We start from the raw sequence: 20422 nt of genomic DNA on the forward strand, positions 1-20422 counted from the left end.
GACGATACAGTAATAATGACGAATAACAACAATGATTTACAGAACGTAATGCAACGACTTAATGAATGCTGTCATGAATACGGACTAAGGATAAATTTGAAAAAAACTAAATGCATGATCATGATTAAATCAGCAGATGCAAACATCCAATTGATTGTTAAGGATACTGTAATTGAGAGTGTGGATACCTACAAATAGTTGGGAACGTGGATTAAATTCGTTAAACTTAAAAAGTTTCGTTGTTGTCGACATATAAGGTTAAGACTACGCCTAAGAATGCGTCGGTGTTACGTACTTACTACTCCTCTTTGTGGTTTTGAAGCATGGACATTAAAGCAAGTGCATCTGAATATGTTGGCCGCCTTTGAATTTTGGTGTTACACAAGAATCCTATAAATATTATGGACTCAAAGAATAGCAAACGCAGAATTCACTCATAAATCTACTTGATAAGAAATTGTAAAATGTGTATTACTAATTATGGTTTAGCAAACAAGATGAGAAACGATTCAATACTTTTAGTTTTTTGAAGAGAATTAAAAGCCGGAACACTAAGTACCATCTTCAACTAGATATCTGAACATATGTAATATTTTTGAATGGCCCTTTTTTGTATTTGTACAATATTATAAAAATGCACAAACAGAAGTTTAAAACACCTGAAGTTGCTAAAATCCTAGAACAACATGGTTGCAATATTTTAAGGTTACCACCTTATCACCCAGATATAAGTCCAATTGAACTTGTTTGGGCGTGGCTTAAACAATATGCTGAAAATAAAAACACCACTTTTATATTATCAGATGTTGAAAATTTGTGCAATAAAGTTTTTTTTTTAATAGAATTGCACAATCACTGCCGACGTGCTCTCAAAGTGAAATAAGAAAACGTCTTGACTTGGAATCAATGATAGATACAGCAATTGATAAAATAATTATCAATCTTGAAAATAAGACGATGATTTTGTTATTAAAAGTAAAAATAGTCAATTCGATTAATAGAAATAGATTGTAAACATTTTATCACACGAAACTGAAAAATATACTTCTTTTGTTATACGAGTTTAAAACGGTAAATGTATTTACAATAATTTAAAAACAGTTATCAATTATATTATTGTTTTATTGTTGACATTATACTATGAAAGCAATTACAGAAATCTCACAAAAACTTTCAAATATACCTGATATTGATTGTTTTAGTCTTTATTGCATTGTTATTTAGTGAATGTGTACAGGGTGCAGCAGATAAACGGCCAATTAGAAATATCTCAAGAACTAAAAGTAACTGAATCATGAAAATTAGAATAAAGGGGTTTTGAAGAGTGAACTGTTGAATGAAAATACTTTCATCTATTTGCTTCTTCCGGTTATACCGTTGCTTATAGTTTCGTATTTTTAATGAGACACCTTGTATATTTTTAAATTTTAAAAATATTTACGTTATTCTGAACATTTTTTGTTAGCACTTCCCTATACCTATTGTAAACCCTTTTTTAAGTAATAATGGTTTTTAATATTTAAATGGGAATAAGCCACAATTAAAGGTTAAAGTACGTTTATTGACGTTTCAATTTCCACTTCGAAAATCGTTCTAAAAATACAAACATTAGTAAATTGAGTAAATAATATAAAATAAAATAATAAATTTACTAATATTTATATTTAGAGAACGATTTGCGAAGTGGAAATTGAAACGTCAATAAACGTATTTTAACCTTTAATTGTGGCTTATTCCCATTTAAACAGTAATTACTTGTATTTAAAATTTCCATAACATCAACCTTAGAGGTGAAATTTCCCTAACACAGCTAAAAATACGACATCCTTACGGAGCTGCTCGATCTTTCATAAGCCTCAACATAGGATTACAACAATAACAATGTAATCATGATTACATTGAGAATTTTAGAATTATATTGATTCAATAAATTATATAATAGTGCTTCACTATTTGAGTTTTAAAATGTATTTAACATTATACATTTTCACCGCAACACATTTTTGAAAATTGAACAAAGGAATTTTGAAAATGTGATTACTTTCTTGATTTTAACAATCCAATTAACTACAATTTTATTTTTTACTGCTTTTAGTGTGTTATTAAATAGTTGACATGTTGAAAATTCCTTACTTATTTACTAGTCGGATGTTTTGGCAACGCTGTAGGGATCTGACGTCGTAAATCTGGAATCACGTAACATGAATTTTGTATGAAAAATTCTATAGGTCTGTAATTGTCCTTTTTACCTCATTTTCCTTAATAGTGACGATGACGTACCTTCATTACAGTCATCGGTATTTCTCCTTCGTACAAGCTTCTACTATATAAACTTTTTATAATTTCAGCGCCTACGATTATATAAAAAGGATATTGACAAATATTACCAACCGTGAGTACCTAATTTTTAACCCACCACTGTAAGATCTGTTACTGTTATTGAAAAATAGAGTTTCGTCGGAGGCATCGCTGACAAGCAAAGAAAACGCTTGCTGACTATGCTAAAAGATTAAGAGTTTCATAAAGGATTTCGGGAAGGAAGCGACCAGAAGAGGATATATTAGGAACGATGCAAAAGATTGGAAAATAATTGATGGAGCTGATGCGTTGAGATTAACAGTGTAATTAAAGAATTAAAGTGTTTAAAAAAATAAGCCATACCTTACTTAACGAATAGAACCTCTATATGAATCGATTTGATCCACGGTTTTCCTAACATACTATGATATGATGAGAATGATTATTTAGATGTTTTTATTATAGAAGGATCAATGAACAGTAGATTAACATTAAATAATATAAAATATTATATAATAATTATGTGGGTTAAGATAGTGTATTAGACAAATACCGGACAATGAAAATTTCTTATATAAAAGCCAATATAATTTTAGACAGGATAGCAGCACAGCAATAACAACACCTCATCTTATAACATTATTGATAAATTTGATAAAGGCCAATCTTGTATATTTGTATCATTTGACTTAAAGAAAGCCTTTGCTACAGTTGATCACATGATGTTATTGTCTGTATTGAAAACTTCAGGCATAAGAGGCATAGTGTTGAAGTGGTTTAATTATTACCTATCAGGAAGAACACAACTTACTTTTGTTAACAGGTTGAATAGTCAATTTTCCAATATTAAGTGTGGAGTTCCTCAAGGGTCGATACTTGGTCCAACGATGTTTCTTATTTATTTATCTATAAGTATATATGTATGTATATAAATATATATATATATATATATATATATATATATATATATATATTCGTATGAACTTTACACATTGCTTAACATTACACAAACAAATTAAAATACATTATATAGGTGAGAAAATTAAAAGCGTATATTGCTACCGTGGAGCCATTTCATTGCCTAGGGAGTTAGTTCGTCGATTTCCTTTAAACTACCTTCGAATCAACATTCTTGGATGGTGTATTGGACTGTTTGTTGAGCAGCATTGCATTTGTCACATAGTGGGCTGTGTGCAATGCCCTATTGGTTAAGTGATTTATTGCATACTCCATGACCTTGGTTCAGATTACACCATTCGCGGCGCGAAAGAGAGAAACCGTTAGATTTTACTGTGAGATTTTCTATTAGGTGTGCGTTGTTAACTTCTTTGTTCCATTCGCCTCCCCAATGCTCATCGATTGTAAAATTGTTTGGGATATTATTAGCTGTTCTTGTTGACATGTTTCGAGATCTCAGCCGTAATTGGCCCTGGTTTAGCTGATCAATGTCGGTATTTATTGGCCGTGGTGGATTATTTTGACATTTCTGGTATTGAGCTTTTAGGGTATCTAACCGTCGTGTTCAAGGTGCAGTCAAGCACAGATGGAATTTAGGTATGCCTGCTAATTAATCTCATGGCTTTCTTAAATAACGATGATTTCGATGGCTCTGCTCTATTCACTTCCTGCAAATCTCCATAAATACCAATTCTAACGAGCTTTCACTCACTCAATTCGGGTAAAAATTGCATCTATTATAGCTGAAGAAAGTCGACAAGATTCAGCAGCGCCCTCTACCATTGTTAGTTGCAGTCCAAAAAAAAAATTAGCCATGATGGTGTATTATCAGTTAAGCTATTATAATACGCATTGAAAGCTGTAGCAAATAATGGCACATTTACCAAAATAATCATTTTTTACTGTGTACACTGTACGCTATGTATTGCTACGTACCAGTTATATTTGGGCCTCAATTATACTTTGTATGAATCTGTTGTTCCACTCATTTATAATTTAAAATTTATTTTAAACACTATATCTAGTGCTTGACAATACACCCTGTAGAAAGCAAAAACTCAGTTTTTCAAAAGTAATTATTCGATTTTGAGTGGTTGTATCTCCTATAGAATTTGAAACATAATTCATTTCATCCAGTATCGGCATTTTATTTTGCTCTTCCGTACTTTAAACCCATGAAAGAGGTGTTTAAAAACGAGCAAAATTCAGGTTAATCACGATTTTCGACTACCTATATATTTGCGAGATGGTTAAAAATTGGAAAAATGAAAAATGGGCACAATAGACAATCGGAAATAACTGATTCGAAAAGTCTATTGTGACGATTTTAATAAATAAATACCGAAGTACAGTACAACTTGTAAATGGAACGGAAACTATCAGACGATTCATAAAACGGTTTTTCATATTAAGGCGGAAATGTCAAATGAAATTTATTCAAAGTAGCATATAAAGTTGGCCCGGCATTCTTTGCATATAATGTGCCATTATTCACGATTTACTGATTGAGAATACATCAAATAAATAGAACAGTATGACGAAGAACGGTGATTGGTCGGATTGGACGCATTATCAGTTTTTGACAGTATTTTTACATCTTTGTCAACAACTTACTACCTTAAAGTTTTCTTTCTGTATCTAAACTATTGAATTCTTGCTTCCATAATTACTTTACATCAAAAGTCATGAGATACTATTTGTATATGACTGAAATGCATATTGAAAACAAATGTTAAAAATGTCCTACGAATTAATCACATTCCAAAATTTGACAAAGTATAGTAAAATTTAAGCCACACGTAGTGATGTGTATAACAAGTTGCGTTCAGTCACATTGAAATTAGATATTAACATATTTTAATTGTGAAAACTCTGCCCGTATTGGTGTGGGGTGAATTAAATAGCTCTATAACTGATGCAGCTGGTCCCAAGTCCGAATAAAAGAGGAGAGACAGGAGTAACGTCTCTAAAAAAAAGGGTTCAGCTGACCCGGCTGATAGCACCCTGTGAGGGTCCCTGCCTGGGTTACAGGTGAAAACCGGGCAATGGTTTCAAGAGCAGAGGATGACTGGAAAAGTAGCAATGGTAGAGAGCGCGGAAGAACCAACAGCGTCTGATCCAGAATGGGCGGCTGAAGAAAAGGTCCCCCAAACGGGGGTTGTGGCATTAGGAATTAGCAGCCTAACACACAGAAAAACGTAAGGGTAAGAAGAACGAAAATCGCAAGATCAAAAAGCCAAATACGGAAAAAACACATCCCTGGATGGAAATCCACACCGCTGATAGAGCTTGATAGATTTGATAGCTCGGAAGACCCAGTCTTATCAAAGCTGAACCAAAAATCAAAACGAAGAAAAGATAGAATATTTATATGTGCAACGTGGAATATACAAGGATGGAAAAAAAGGCGACGGAAGTGATCAAGGAATTTAGAGAAAGCAACATCGACATACTAGTAACAACCGAAACCAAAAAGAAAGGAAATGGAACGGAACAATAGAAGATGCATAACATATAACACATATAACATATAACAAATAAACAGCACTATTATGAAATAAATGAACCAAGAAAAAGAATAATTGAAGAAAACAAGCAACTATACAGAAAATGGCTGACTACAAACAACGATGAAGTTTATAAAGAATATAGAGCAAAAGATAGAGAAGTGAAAAAACAAAACACAGCAAAAGAATGACGAATGGGAAAAAACCTGCTTAAATATTGAAACATATATAGGAGGTACAAAAACTTCGGAGTCATGGAAAGTATTGAGAGGATTGAAACAAAACTCAAAACAAAAAAATTATTTGGGAAATATACGAGACAAAGAATGAAAGGACTATCACAAGGAACTGTTAATAGAACAAAGACCACAATTCATTGGAAAAGAAAACAGACAAAGACGAAGCAGATCCACACAACAAGAAATAGAAATAACAAATAGGGAAATGAGAAACGCCATAAAAGCAATCAAAAATAAGAAAGCACCGGGACCTGGAGACATCTCACCTGAGCTTATAAAGTACGGCTCAAAAAAATTACACCGGATAATAAAATGGATATTTCAGAAAGCCATAAATGGAGAACAGCTCCCAAAGAAATGGACGGAGGCATATATGACATATATATTTAAGAAATGAGATAGAAAAGATGCGAAAACTACAGAGGAATAAACGTAATATCATCAATTAGAAGATTATATGGGAAGATACTGCGAGAAAAGATGGCAAGCAAGCGATAAAAGGCAAAATCGGGGAAGATCAGGAGGCTTCACGGCAGGAAGATCATGCACAGACCACATATACATACTGGAACAACTGTTGGGAAAAAAGCAAAAAATAGAGATATACATTTGGCATTTGTGGACCTGAGAAAGGCGTATGACTCTGTACCAAGGTCAAAACTATGGAAGAAAATGTACAAATTAGAAATACAGACGGAACTCAGAGAAGCTACAAAAGCTCTGTATAAAGAAAATAAAGTATTCATTAAAATGGGAACACGAATCATAGGAGACTTCACCACAACCAAAGGGGTCCTGCACAATAGGGTTGTTCCACATCTCCAACCCTATTCAAAATATACTTATAGAAAGCCTTGACCACATGGAAAAGAAAATGCGAAGGCATGGGAGTACCGGTACGAAACGAATACCTATATACGTTAAGTTTGCTGAGGATCGAGTAGTGATTGTACAAGACCAAGAAGACCTCAGTTACATGATGAAGAAACTACAAGAAGAATACACCAAGGCTGGCCTAGATATTAACCTCGCGAAAACAGAGTACCTATCTACAAGTGAAGAAGACATAGAAGATCTACAAATTGACGACAACGTAACAATCAAAGAAAAGGATAAATTCAAATACTTGGGGTTTATAATCACGAAAAAGGCAACAACAGAGGAAGAAATTAAGCAAATATTAGGACAAACAAGAACAGCAATCCGACAACTTAACTTAGTATGGTGGGATAGACACCTAAATATGAAGGCGAAAACACAGATTTATAATATATTAGTGCGAAGTATTATGACATATCAGGCTGAAAATTGGATTATAAACAAGAAAAATAGCAGTAAGATAGTAGCAACAGATATGGAATGCCTACGAATATGCTGCAGAATAACAAGAATGGATAGGAGTAGTAATGACTAAATAAAGAAAAGAGCATCAATAGAAACAGACATGCTAACATATACAGAACAAAAAAGACTAAAGTGGTATAGACATGTAAGAAGAACTAGCGACAGCAGATGAATAAATAACCGAATGGAGCCCCATAGGAAGGAGGAAAAGAGGACGACCACGAAGATCCTGGAGGAACGAAGTAAACGACGCCGTGAGTAAGAGAGGCCTAAACGATGGAGAATGGGACAACAGAGAGAGATGGAAACGGTTGAGCGAGAGAAGGCAGTGAATACTGTAGAATCCCTGAATATCTATATTAATTGTCAATATTTTTATTTATGATGTATTATTTAAAAAGCAATAAGGTTGATGAAATGTATTCAGTTGAGGAAAACTCAGCAATGTTTTATTCAGGCAATAGTGCGGGCACTGCCAGATCTTTATTTAGCGTAAGATATTCCAATAGACCAATTCCAGGTTATACAACAATTCAAAGGACATTAAAAGAGTTTGAAAATACTGGGACCGTGATTCCTAATTATAACTGTACATTTTTATCATTTAAAGAACGAATAAAAAATAAATCTGTAATTGCTAAACATAAAACTATATCAAATGTTCAAATCCTCAATTTTTCACTAAGCAGTATCCCAATCGATTATAAAATTCCCGTCTAATATTAGTAAGTAAGATTAAAAGCGCTTCGGATTAGTTTTCGGAAATAATAAAAATGTAAAAGGCATGTCAAAGTTTTACTAGTATGTCATTTTTAAATAATCTAATATCTTTGACATGTAACCATACAGTGTGAATACTATTTTCAAATAAAAACTGTTCTTATTCTTTTTTAATGTAACACTTGTATATTCTGCCGTCCTCAATTAACACGCGGTATCTGCAAAAAATTTAAAATCAAGTTTTGGGGATTTGTTGTATTTTGAGATTTGAGCAATCAAATCAATTAGTTTAGTTAGCTTAAAGTTAATCAAGATTTTTTTGGATACTTCGCTAAAAAAATTAGCATTTTCAGAAGATTATAACTAAAAAATAAAGCGTTATGGTGAAGTCTACACCAAAGGTTCTAGTCCTCTAGATTCACTTATAAGATCACAAAAGTTTTACACATTTTTTATCATACTTGTTTTTTTTATAATAATAGGTGATGATCAAACAAGTTGCAAAGAATCGGCAAGTTTACAACATGACACTGATAGACATCATTTGAGAGATTTGGAGATGCATTTAACTCAAGTTGCTAAGAAACTACAAGTATTATTTCAGAGATCGACAGATGCTGTATATGGTAAGAGTTATATTATGGTTATTTGAAAAGTAATCTAGTTGTCAGAGATGTGACCTCTTAAAAATTAAACAAACAGGCTAAAAGTTACTAAGAACATCAATTTGGCACCACAAAAAATTTAACCGCTTTTACTCCCCGGTTTCCCCCTAAAACACCACCTCGTAGAGAGCGAAAAACGAAAAAATTCGATGTACCAAAAATCTGTATGCCGCAGAAAAAAATGTTTTAAAAATGTTCAATGTTTAAACCGTTCTCTCGGAAAAACGCTTGAAGCACCCATAATTTTTAATAAAATTTGTATCAACTCGAAGGTAAAAATTCGATATCTTTTGATCAGATTGTCCTATCGACAAAAATCAAAATTGGTTTTAAAGGTAAAGAGTGCAGCTATTCTACGCAATTTTTGTATTTTGTCGCAACTAGAGTCAGTTTTTATAAAAGTATTAAATAAATAAAAATTGCGCGACTTTCGCCATTTTTTACGATTTTCATGAGATCAATAAAATTTACCGCTTTTATTGACCAGTCGTAGTGGAATTTCCATTGTTAGAGCCTAATATTTAAAACCTATAACATGATATTTCGATTTTGAGTTTTGGCAACAAATATGATGCATTTGAAATATGCCTAAAAATGCAGAATTTAAACTTTTATAGTACAAACAATCGCACGCCAAAAGAAATACCTTCGAAAACGGTATTGAGTGGAATTTGTAGCTGAAGCTGTGTAGTTTCGAAAAACATATTTATGCAATTAAAAAAGCAGTTTTAAAAGTTTTAGATAATTTTTCACGTGAAAGTTTTTTAGCGTTTTGTATGCATATTTCAAATCCTGTCGAAATGATTACCTGTCGAAACGTCAACTAAAGTAAAAAGCCTATAATAATATTTAATTTTAATCGAACCTATTCCCAAGAAAGTTTTCTCAAAAAATATAAACTTAATGTTCAAGAAACTCGATTTTCTAGAACTTCATTATCGATTCGAGCCCTAAGATTTCGTAGACTTTGTTAAAAAGGATGGGCTGAAGAGAACTTTAACCTAGGGATAAGCAGCAATAGACATCTTAGGTCGAGTGAAAAGACAAAATGGGAACAGGTGAGCTTACAGGAGACGATAACTAAAAAAGAATGCCTTATAATAACTAAAAAGGATATAAAAGACGGGGGGGTAGAAGACGTGATACGTACTCTCAGGGAGGAAGTTCATGAACTAATAGAGGTCTGCGAAGAAGGAAATGTAGAATATATAAAAAACGGGAACGAAAGTTCCATAGCCAGCCAGAGAAGGGAATGGTACACATATGTGGCAAAACCAAAAAAACAAGGTATGTACGAAATGGCCGAGAAGGCCATCAAACGGATAAGGGAAAGGAAAGAGCCACCTGAAACAATAAGGGTGGTTATCAATAATGAGATAAATAAAGATGAGGTACGGAAAGCCCTGGAGTTTGTAGGCCGGGCAGAAAACATCGTATGGGAAATCCAAGTAAGAGGTAAAGAAATGGATAAAGGAGTAAAGAACGAGCAAGAGGAAGCCCTCCTAATCAAAACAGGGGGCAAATCGTACACGGAAGTACTGAAGGAAATGAACCAAAAAATTAACATCGGAAAGATAGGGGTTAAAGTAGATAGACTCAAAAAAACAGAAGGGGGGATATCCTAGTAAAACTAAAGGGCAAAGGGGCCGCAGAGAAATTACGAAAAGAAATGGATACAAGGATGACAGGGTTAAATATGGCAATCCGACGCAAAGAATGTTTTTTTAACATAACAGGTTTGGACCCAGGGGTGACGGAGGAACGACTCCAAAGTGCCATAAAAATGTACACAGGAATACCGAAAAAAGAAATTGACATAAAGACGCTACGAACAAATAAACATGGGGAGCAGGTGGCGACCGTAGCCGTACGCCCCTCAACAGCTGAAGAATTGAGAAGATACAGCTCCATAATTATAGGCTGGGTATCATGTCCTATCATTGAAAGATATACCCCAACAAGGTGCTACAAGTGCCTTCACTATGGCCACAGCACATATGAGTGCAAAGGTGAGAGCAGGGCAGCGTGCTGCTACAACTGCTTAAAATCAGGGCACACAGCAGTGCAGTGCGACAGCACTTCATACTGCCTCACCTGTAACGAGGAAGGCCATAGAATGGATAGGATGCAGTGCCCAGCCTATAGAAGGTGGGTGTATGGCAGGGGAGGAGACAGGGAACCCCCAAAGGGTGGGTAAATGTAACAAGGAAAACGAAAAAGCGAGAGATGGCTCCCTGGAGAACGCGAGTGGGCCCCTATACAGCCCACCGGCGGGACAGGAAGCCATCTCTCTCAGATTTTCATGGGTAAAGGCATCCAAGTACTACAACATTATATCCACGTTATTTACTAAATGCCATCTATTATATTTACATAGTTATATACTTTATTTATTTAAAAATTTTATATATACACACATTTCTTATTTTATTTATATATTTTATCTATCTTATTTTATTTATACATATTATATTTATAAACTTTTTATTTATAAGTACACTAATTTTATCTATACTTATTTATTTTTTTATCCTAGTCTATAAGAATTTTAATTTTAATATAAGACGCGAATCCACTGCGGAAGCGACCTCAAGGAACTGAACCATAATGAACCCCAAAGATCAACCTGGTATAAGGATTTTGCAGGTGAACGTAGGCAGGGCGCACCGAGCGCACGACCTCATCTACGCAAAAGCCTGCAAGCTAAATATAGATCTGCTCATCGTACCCGAACCTAACAAAAAGATAACGACAGGCGGTGGGTGGATACAAGACGAGGGGAAAAATGTAGCGGTGCTCATTAAAAATAGGGATGTCGGAGTGCAGAGCATTGTCAGGGGAGGAAATCATTTACTCATTAGGTTGAGTGATTTCAGCCTCCTGGCATGCTATGTATCTCCAAACATCCCTATGATGAGATACGAAACAATCGTTAATGAAATAATGGGTGCCGCTATAAACGAAAAAAAAATACTGATCGCCGGGGACATAAATGCGAAGTCCAGACAATGGGGTTCCCCCATAAACGACAAAAAGGGGGAACTCTGGAATGAATGGATAGCCCAGGCTGGCCTCCAAGTGCTGAACAACAATAAGCCAACCTTCGTACGGGGGGCCAGCCAATCACACATTGACATCACATTCGCGAGCGAAGGGCTATCCAGGAATGTGTACGGGTGGGATGTACTCGACGATCAGCTCTTCACCTACCACCGATATATACAATTTGAGGTAAAGGTTAAAGGGGGGATAAAGCGGTCGATAGGTACAGCAAAATCATATTTCAACAAAAACAAGTACCTATCGGAGGTCAGAAAAATAAATGAAGATGAGATTTCTGACCTCGGCCAACTTCGAACAGCTCTACAAAATGCGGCAAAATTGGCTACCGAGAAGAAGAAACATGGAAAAAAATCCCCCTATTGGTGGACAGATGAGATAGAAGATCTACGGGAGAGATGCCTCAGAGCTCGAAGGAATTATACGAGAAGCCAGGGCAACCTCGAGCTTAAAGATACATACAAGGATTTGAAGAAAAGATTAAATAATACAATAAAAAAAGAGAAAAAAGAAAAGTGGCAGACCCTGATAAAAGCACTCGACGAGGATATATGGGGTGATGCATACAAAATCACAATGAAGACCCTAAAGATAATGGCCCCATATAGACTCGACGAAGACCAGCGGATGAGATCAGCTGAACTCCTCTTTCCCACCAAGGACATGCCAGATTTCACCAAGGTTTTCCCAACCATGATAGAGGAGTTCACAGAAGAAGAGGTGAAAACCGCTGGTCAGGATACGAAGACAGGGAAAGCTCCCGGCCCTGACGGGCTGCCACCAGAGGCAATAAAGATAATAGCAACTGAGAAACCAGGTTTGATCAGAAGAATATTTAATGATCTACTGCAGAAACAAGAGTTTCCCAAGTACTTGAAGGAGGCAAACTTGGTTCTACTCCTAAAGCCCGGGAAACCCCCTGATTCACCGACCTCTTATCGTCCAATATGCCTTCTGGACTGCCTTGGTAAGTTTTACGAAAGACTTATCAAGAAGAGGCTGGAAGGCATGTTGGAAGATGAGAGAGTCTTATCCAACCAACAGTACGGATTTAGCAAAGGCAGATCGACAATCGACGCCGCGACCTGGATAAGGAACGCGGCCAAATCAAGCAAGAAAAGATGGGTGGTTCTTGTTCTGTTGGACATAAAAAATGCTTTTAATTCAGCAAACTGGGGCCTCATAGTAGACCGAATAGTCGAAAGCGGGGCTCCGGAATATATGTCCAATATAATAAAGGACTACCTTTCGGAACGATCCGTATGCATACCCAAGAAGAAAAAGAAACAAATGACCGCGGGAGTACCCCAGGGGTCAGTTCTGGGACCCTTACTCTGGAACATGTTATACAATGGGGTACTAGAAATTCACAAGCAGAGACAAGGAGTCAAAGCGATAGCATACGCAGACGATCTAGCCTTATTGGTTGAGGATGATAAGAATTGGGGCATAACAGAAAAGGTAAATAAAGCAATAAACACGACCGCGGCGTGGATCGAGAAGAACGACTTAAAATTAGCAGTAGACAAAACAGAGATAATAATTCTGAGAGGACCAAGGAAAAGGGATGACTTGGTTTTCAAATATCAAGGCTCCGAAATAAGACCACAAAGAACAGTCAAGTATCTCGGTATTACTTTTGACGACCGACTTACCTTTGGGCAGCACATACAAGAAGCATGTCGAAAGGCGGAAGGGAGGACCTCAGCATTGAACAAATTATTGCCAAACATAGGGGGGCCCGGATCTCAGAAGAGATCAGTTATGTTACAATCAATATTATCGATCATCTTATACGGGGCCCCCGTGTGGCACGAGGTCCTCCAGATGAAGAAATATAAGGACATGCTCCTTAGGGCTCAAAGGAAACCTCTGATCAGGGTGTGCAGCGCGTACAGAACTGTATCTACCATTGCCTTACAGGTAGTGGCTGGTTCTGTACCCGTGCACATCCTGGCCAGGGAAAGAGCTCGAATGTATCAGAGGGGCAACGGGGCGGTTGGTTCAGGGCCACAAGAAAGAGCCAGAAGCTTGGAGATGTGGCAGAGGGAATGGGCAGCCGAAGTCGAAAAGGCGGCCTGGACGAGGTCCCTGGTCCCGAATGTAGTGAGATGGTACGGGTGTCGGCATCGGCGCGTCAACTACTACTTCACGCAGTTTCTGACGGGGCACGGATCGTTTCGGAAATACACCCACAGAATCGGTAGGTCCGGAGACGATCTATGTCCTGAGTGTGGAGTGGTGGACGATGCGCAGCATGTTGTTTTCGACTGCCCTGCATACCACACGGGGCGAAACGAACTGCAGCTGAGCCTGGGATCTCCACTAGGCGAGCCTCACGAGCTGATCGATAAAGCCATCGACAGTAAGCACGATTTCGAACTGATCATTGCCTTTGTTACAAAAACCATAAAGCACAAGGAAGAGAAAGAGAGGCGGCTGCAGATGGATTGACCGCTATATTTATTTACTGTTTTAAAAAATGTGTTATTTATTTACTTATTTTATTGCATTTTATTTATTCAAGTTACTTTCGTTTTTACTATATCTTATCTATACCAATTTTAGCTGTTGTTTTTATTTTTATTTTATCTACATTACTTTTAACTTATTTTTTATCTATTTTTATTTATTAATTTATTTTATTTCATTGTCGGGGCCGCGGGACATGGGACGGGAAAAGACTTTTTACATCCAATCCCGTCGGATGTCCCGATACCCCGAAAATTAGTGAATGAGGGTATGAATGCGGAACTGAATTGATGAAAGTACGAATGAATGGTGTTACTGTTAATTGCCAACTGGTTCTACTCGTTAGTTTCAATGTGGAAGGGGTGGCAACCAGGCTGTCTCGCCAGAATGAGGATTGAGCAAGACGGTAGCTTCACCGACCAGTCTCGCCCGAGCCTTGTGCTGGTGAGGGAGGCCGGGAGGCCGTCAAATCCATGTAATGCACGCGAAAAGTGCCAGAGGGAAGTTAAGAGTAAGGCTGATGGGCCAGATATGCTCGCTAAGAGCGGTTCCAGGCCCGTCGGTCGGAGAAAGAGGGGGTGGTTTAGTCGGTAGGCGGTCTCGTCACGCGGTGAAGCGTAAGAGATTGAATCCGACACACCTGGGTAAAGGGCTAACACCCGATCCCAGACGGTCTTTAGAAGATTCCACCTCCCAAAAAAAAAAAAAAAAAAAAAAAAAAAAAAAAAATAATTAAATCTAGCTTAATCTATATAACATAAATCTAACCATTTGTACGTGGTCATTTAGCACAGGCCTTGAAAAAACTTTTTCTTAAATTAGGACTAAGTCTGGGATGATATTGACGTAGGACGTTATCAAAATTCTTACTTTATCTTATAAATAACTAGAATTCTTGTGTAGTTTACTGTATCCTATGTTTTTTAATGACAAGTTTTCGATGAAAAATATTTAGTTAACAGTGGTCATAAGGAAATTTATTTACTTCTGAGATACTTTTGGTTCAAAAAGTAAAGTATAATAAGCGCAAAAATATACAGTACTGGTTTTTGGGCAGCTCGCATGCGGTTGCCTGTGCATCGGCATGTGGTTCGCACGGCATAAACGTAAGTAAGTATAGTATTGACTCACCCTGTATTATAAATTAAATTAAAAAATAAATCAGTAGGTACTTTCAAATTTTTTTATAGCAGAAGAATCTTAATGTTGATACCTAGTTTGACCATTTCATATTTGACCGTTTCATATGATTAAAAATAGTTTTTTTGAAACTAAGTAGGCTACGACAATGAATTTGACGGGGAGTTCATATTGTTTATTTATTGACAGCAGTCAAAATATTATCATATATAATTCGAATTGAAGATCACTTTTTTCAATAGATATTAATATTGGTAATACTAGTAATTAATTATCAGTATTAATAATTTGTGATGAGTATATCAAATGCAGAATTGTATATGATTGGAGTTTATTTCCAATGTCACCAAAATGCCGCTATTGCCTCACGTATATATTCTGTAAGATATTCTGACAGGAAACATTAAAGAAGCATTTGAAAGAAAGGCAAGAAAATTAAGAGAAACTGGTAGTTTTCATCGTCCTTGTTTTAAACGACGTAGTAGAGGTATCACCGAAAATAATTCAATCAATGTTCTTGCTTTAATTCAACAGAATCCACATATAAATAGTCGGCAAATCTCTATAGAATTAAACATACCCAAAACTACTATCCTAAGGATTTTAAAACATCACAGGTTGGTTTTTCATATTATAAAGTGAACGTTTAGGTCAGAAACTTGGAATTCCCTGTAACTTTTGATTCAACTGTTATTTCAATATTCCAATATAAACGGCAACACGGCGCTTTTATCCTTTTATCCGTTTCTTAAAAATACTTATGCACGATTTATCTTGTGAAACAATTGTGGATTTTTCAAGATTTTTTGAGTTTTAGTTAATATAGTGGTTTCTTTTTCACCAATCTTTGTTGTTCTCTTTTTTAGACTGCATCTTTATCATGTAGTTCCCCACCAAGCTTTACATGAGAAAGATTTTGATACAAGGCTGGATTACTGCAATTGGATGTTAGGTCCGCTAGAAGAACAACCGCATATCATGTCAAAAATTTTGTGAACATACGAGGCTACGTTTAATACTGCGGGTGGTGTTAATCTGCATAATATGCCTTATTGGGCTAAATAAAATCCGCACTGGATACATGGGGTGCAGGTTCAAGGTAGATGGAGTTTTAATGTTTGGTGTGGTATACTTGATGGAAAGATCGTAGGTCCATATTTCTTTGATAGAACTTTAAATGGCGAAACGTATTTGAATTTTCTAGAAAATCAGTTGCCTGTTTTATTGGAAGATATGTCCTTACAAACAAGAAGAGATATGATATTACAACATGACGGGTATCCTGCGCACTTTTCCAGATGAGTTCGAGATTATTTGTATGCAAATTTTCCAAATAAATGGATTGGAAGGGGAAGTATATTTTCATGGCCAGGTAGATTTCCAGACTTAACATGTCTGAACTTTTATCTGTGTGGAAGATTGAAGGACTTGGTGTACCAAACTCGACCAACCACGCGAGACGACATGAAACAGCGCATTATAAACGCAATAAATAATATATCAACAGCTGAGATTGAAGCAACTGTTATGTCTACGCGCGAAAAATTAGATCTTTGTGTGGGCAACGATGGAAAACAATTTGAACATTTAATTGGATATTAAGTTTTAATGGTCGAAATATTTGTATGATCTTTCACATATTTAATTTTAAGTTATAATAAAGGATGAGTCAATACTATACTTACTTATGTTTATGCGTTTTTAATCATATCTCGAGTTCGACAAAAGCCATCAACATGCGGTTTGCGCTATTTTGTTACGAATTTAATTCAGTTCCATTATAATTTACAATAAATGGGTGTTTCCATTAAACGTGTTGAATAAAAATTTTAATTATTTCTATTCGAAAGTACCCTTTACCCATGGCAATTAAAAATAAATGCAATTATTTTAAAGTAGATGTAAACTAAATCATCCACACTCTTTCTAATGACACTAATTTCGTTAAAATCGGTTGATCCAAACCAAAGTAATAGGTATTTATCCACAAATACTTTTCCACTCTCCCCCACCCTTTATTTGAAAAAATTTAAAAAAAGTACTTAAACAACTTTGTGCGGAATTTAGGCCTCTTTCTAGTTTACTTATTTAACACTTAGTATAATTGGGCATATTTCACAAAAAACTGGTTTTTAAATTTTTCTTCACAGGTTACGGCCCCTAGCGGTTAACCCAGAAACTTGAAAGTTATTTCCAGCGATTTCTCTTGGCCACTTTTACTAAGGAATTTTTTCTCCTAAAGTTATAACATGAATAGTTTCTGATATATAGCCGAGAGATCGGCTTATTGGACCACCCGGTACATAGTATACCTTTATTTATGTTTAATACTTTTAAGAATATATTATATTTGATCGTGGTGTACAAGGATCCCGATTTCTTGCTCAATGTGTGGTTCTTTAACGAAAGTCATATTCGCTTGGACGATTTTATCAATCGCTAAACAACTCGCTTTCTTGGTTTTGAGAAGCAAGGCGTTATCGTCCAGAACCGCTGACGTTTGACGATTTAATGTGAAGTGTCAGAAATCTGTGTGCTAGGTCCATATTTCAATGAGGATGATGATAATGCACCTCTTATTGTTACCCAGGAACGTTAAGGAATGGTGAATGGTGATCATTCGATGTATTCAGGATTTAAGAATGTTATGTCGCGCCAGAAATATTCTGATGAATAGACGATGGTTCAGACAAGTTCAAATCCGGTAAAAATTAAACAATGAATGTGAAAATTTTGTTAAACAAAAATTATTTTTTAAAACTGATATTCAAAAAAAGGTTACCGAATATTTTATACCGAATATTTTGTACTCAAGCAATTTAAATATGAACTATTTATACATAATATTAGAATATGTATTTAACTAATAAAAATTCTTCTGATTATTGAGTTTTATATTTTATTATTTATATTACCATATAAATAAAATAAAACCATAGTCATTAATTATCAGTATAAAGTAATGAATTCACACAACGACCTTTTACAATATAGAGTGTCGACCGTATTTCCAATTTTTAGTTAAAAACTTACTGTTACGTCCCTCCACACATATTCTTAGTTTTTATTAATAATTTTTATTATTTTATCTTTATATTTAATTCTTTAATTAACGTGTGTGTCTGTCTTATAATCATGAATTAATACGGACCTGTACAGTCCGCCCCCTAACAGTGTGAAGGGAGCAAACTACAACGCTACAAGACGACACGCTACGCACTTCAATCTTAGTTACAGTCTTGTATAAATCAGCGCGATAAACACTTCAGTATTTTGTGACCACGCGACCTTTTGAGAAGATTCTGTTCCCGAGTCAACTCCAGTCCACTGCGGAAGAAGAATTGTTACATCAACATCACAGGTACCGTAATTTGATTGCATACACACAGTATTTATATTAATTGATACATTTACATATAACTTATTTTCATATTAAAATTATACCAGCACCTAAATAAACAATTATGAGTGAGTGTTTCTCTTATAGAATTTAAAGCTCATTCACTTACCAATAAACACGAATATCTGGTGATGTGAATATCGCAGCAACATGGATACGGAGACGGTCTGAAAAATAAAAACAATAAAATTAAAATCCTAAAATCCGTTAGTTACCTTCATACAAATTTGTCACACTTTTGTAATTTATTAAAACAATGCTATATTTATAGAATCCACAATATGATTCCTTCTAAGTAAGGTGAACCCGTCGAAGTGTGAACTAGTTTTCAGTTAGATGATTTTTATGACATATTTTGCATGATTTAGGAGATGTTTTAATTCATGATATTTTTTTTCCTAGAATGCTTATGGACTTTACTAGATATAGTTAAATTTGGGCACGTTCGTAACATCAGATGTGGAAATTATGTTAAATTTTTTTTAAGTATCCATGGTTCACACTTTCCCGTCAATTTGGGGTAAGTGTGACAATGGACTTTAGCTTACAACAGCGTGTGTTATTTTTGGGGCAAGTGTAAATAATTTAAAACTCAGTAAAAAATTAAAATTGACAATTTGTTTAATACATACAACGTAATATGGTTGTTAAACAATCCTGAATACCATAAACTATTTACTAACCACTCGCTTCTCACAAAATTTGTAAACAAAGTCTGCACACTAACATCAACAAGTTAATTCGTAGTTATAAGCCAACGGTCAAATATCAAATTACTTGTTTTCAACAAACTGCGTATTTGCATAGATCGCTGTTTCAAGTACTTAAGTTTCTACTCACAAGATGCCGCTGGCATCCCTAAATTGTAGAAAATTTTATATAGTATAGTCACACTTGCCCCACAATCACACTTCCCCTGGTTTACCTTAATTCATATTCTACTGGGAGTAAGCCACAATTGAAGTTTAAAATAAGTTTATTGACGTCTCAATTTCCACTTCGGAAATTTTTATCAAAATATGATAATGAAAAAGAATAAATATTTAGAATGTTAGGAAGTATTATTTTTAAAAATACGTAAAATATCATTAGTAAATTATTTACTAATGTTTGTATTTTGAGAACGATTTCCGAAGTGGAAATTGAAACGTCAATAAACGTATTTTAACCTTTAATTGTGGCTTATTCCCATTTAAATAGTAATTATAATAGCGATTCATTGCTCAGTTTTTAAAGTTATATGCGTATATTAAACATATGCGTAAGTAATTTATGTCTATTGTCATTTTTATATACTTATGACTATTGCATTTTAATTTCTATTGTATTATTATATTGAATTATGTTGAAGTGTATTGTATTGTATTTTTATATTAATAACAAAATAAACAATAAATTTTACTGGAGAGTATGTGTAAAAAATTTTTTTTGCATTCAACTCCTTTCATACATATATGAAAATAAAAATATACATTTTCATCAAAATATTATTATATTTTGATGAAATCCTCCTATTACAAGTCAAATGTTGTTTATATACAGCAAACGATGCACCATATACCTATATACCTAATTCTGTTTCTCTTTCTGCTCTCTCTTACCTATAGCATTATATATGTA

General features: G+C 35.1%; 1 protein-coding gene across 2 annotated transcripts in view; it reads right to left on the minus strand.

Annotated features, from left to right (window-relative positions):
• Nucleotides 1-20422, minus strand: part of LOC140434941 (membralin) — a 575630-nt gene that overhangs the window by 450922 nt on the left and 104286 nt on the right. For both annotated transcript variants that reach the window (XM_072523585.1, XM_072523584.1), the window contains exon 6: nt 18912-18969. In XM_072523585.1, coding sequence (XP_072379686.1) covers nt 18912-18969 — 58 coding nt within the window. The remainder of the gene's footprint in view (nt 1-18911; nt 18970-20422) is intronic.

The sequence above is a fragment of the Diabrotica undecimpunctata genome, chromosome 2, assembly GCF_040954645.1.
Source record: "Diabrotica undecimpunctata isolate CICGRU chromosome 2, icDiaUnde3, whole genome shotgun sequence".
Taxonomy (NCBI): domain Eukaryota; kingdom Metazoa; phylum Arthropoda; class Insecta; order Coleoptera; family Chrysomelidae; genus Diabrotica; species Diabrotica undecimpunctata.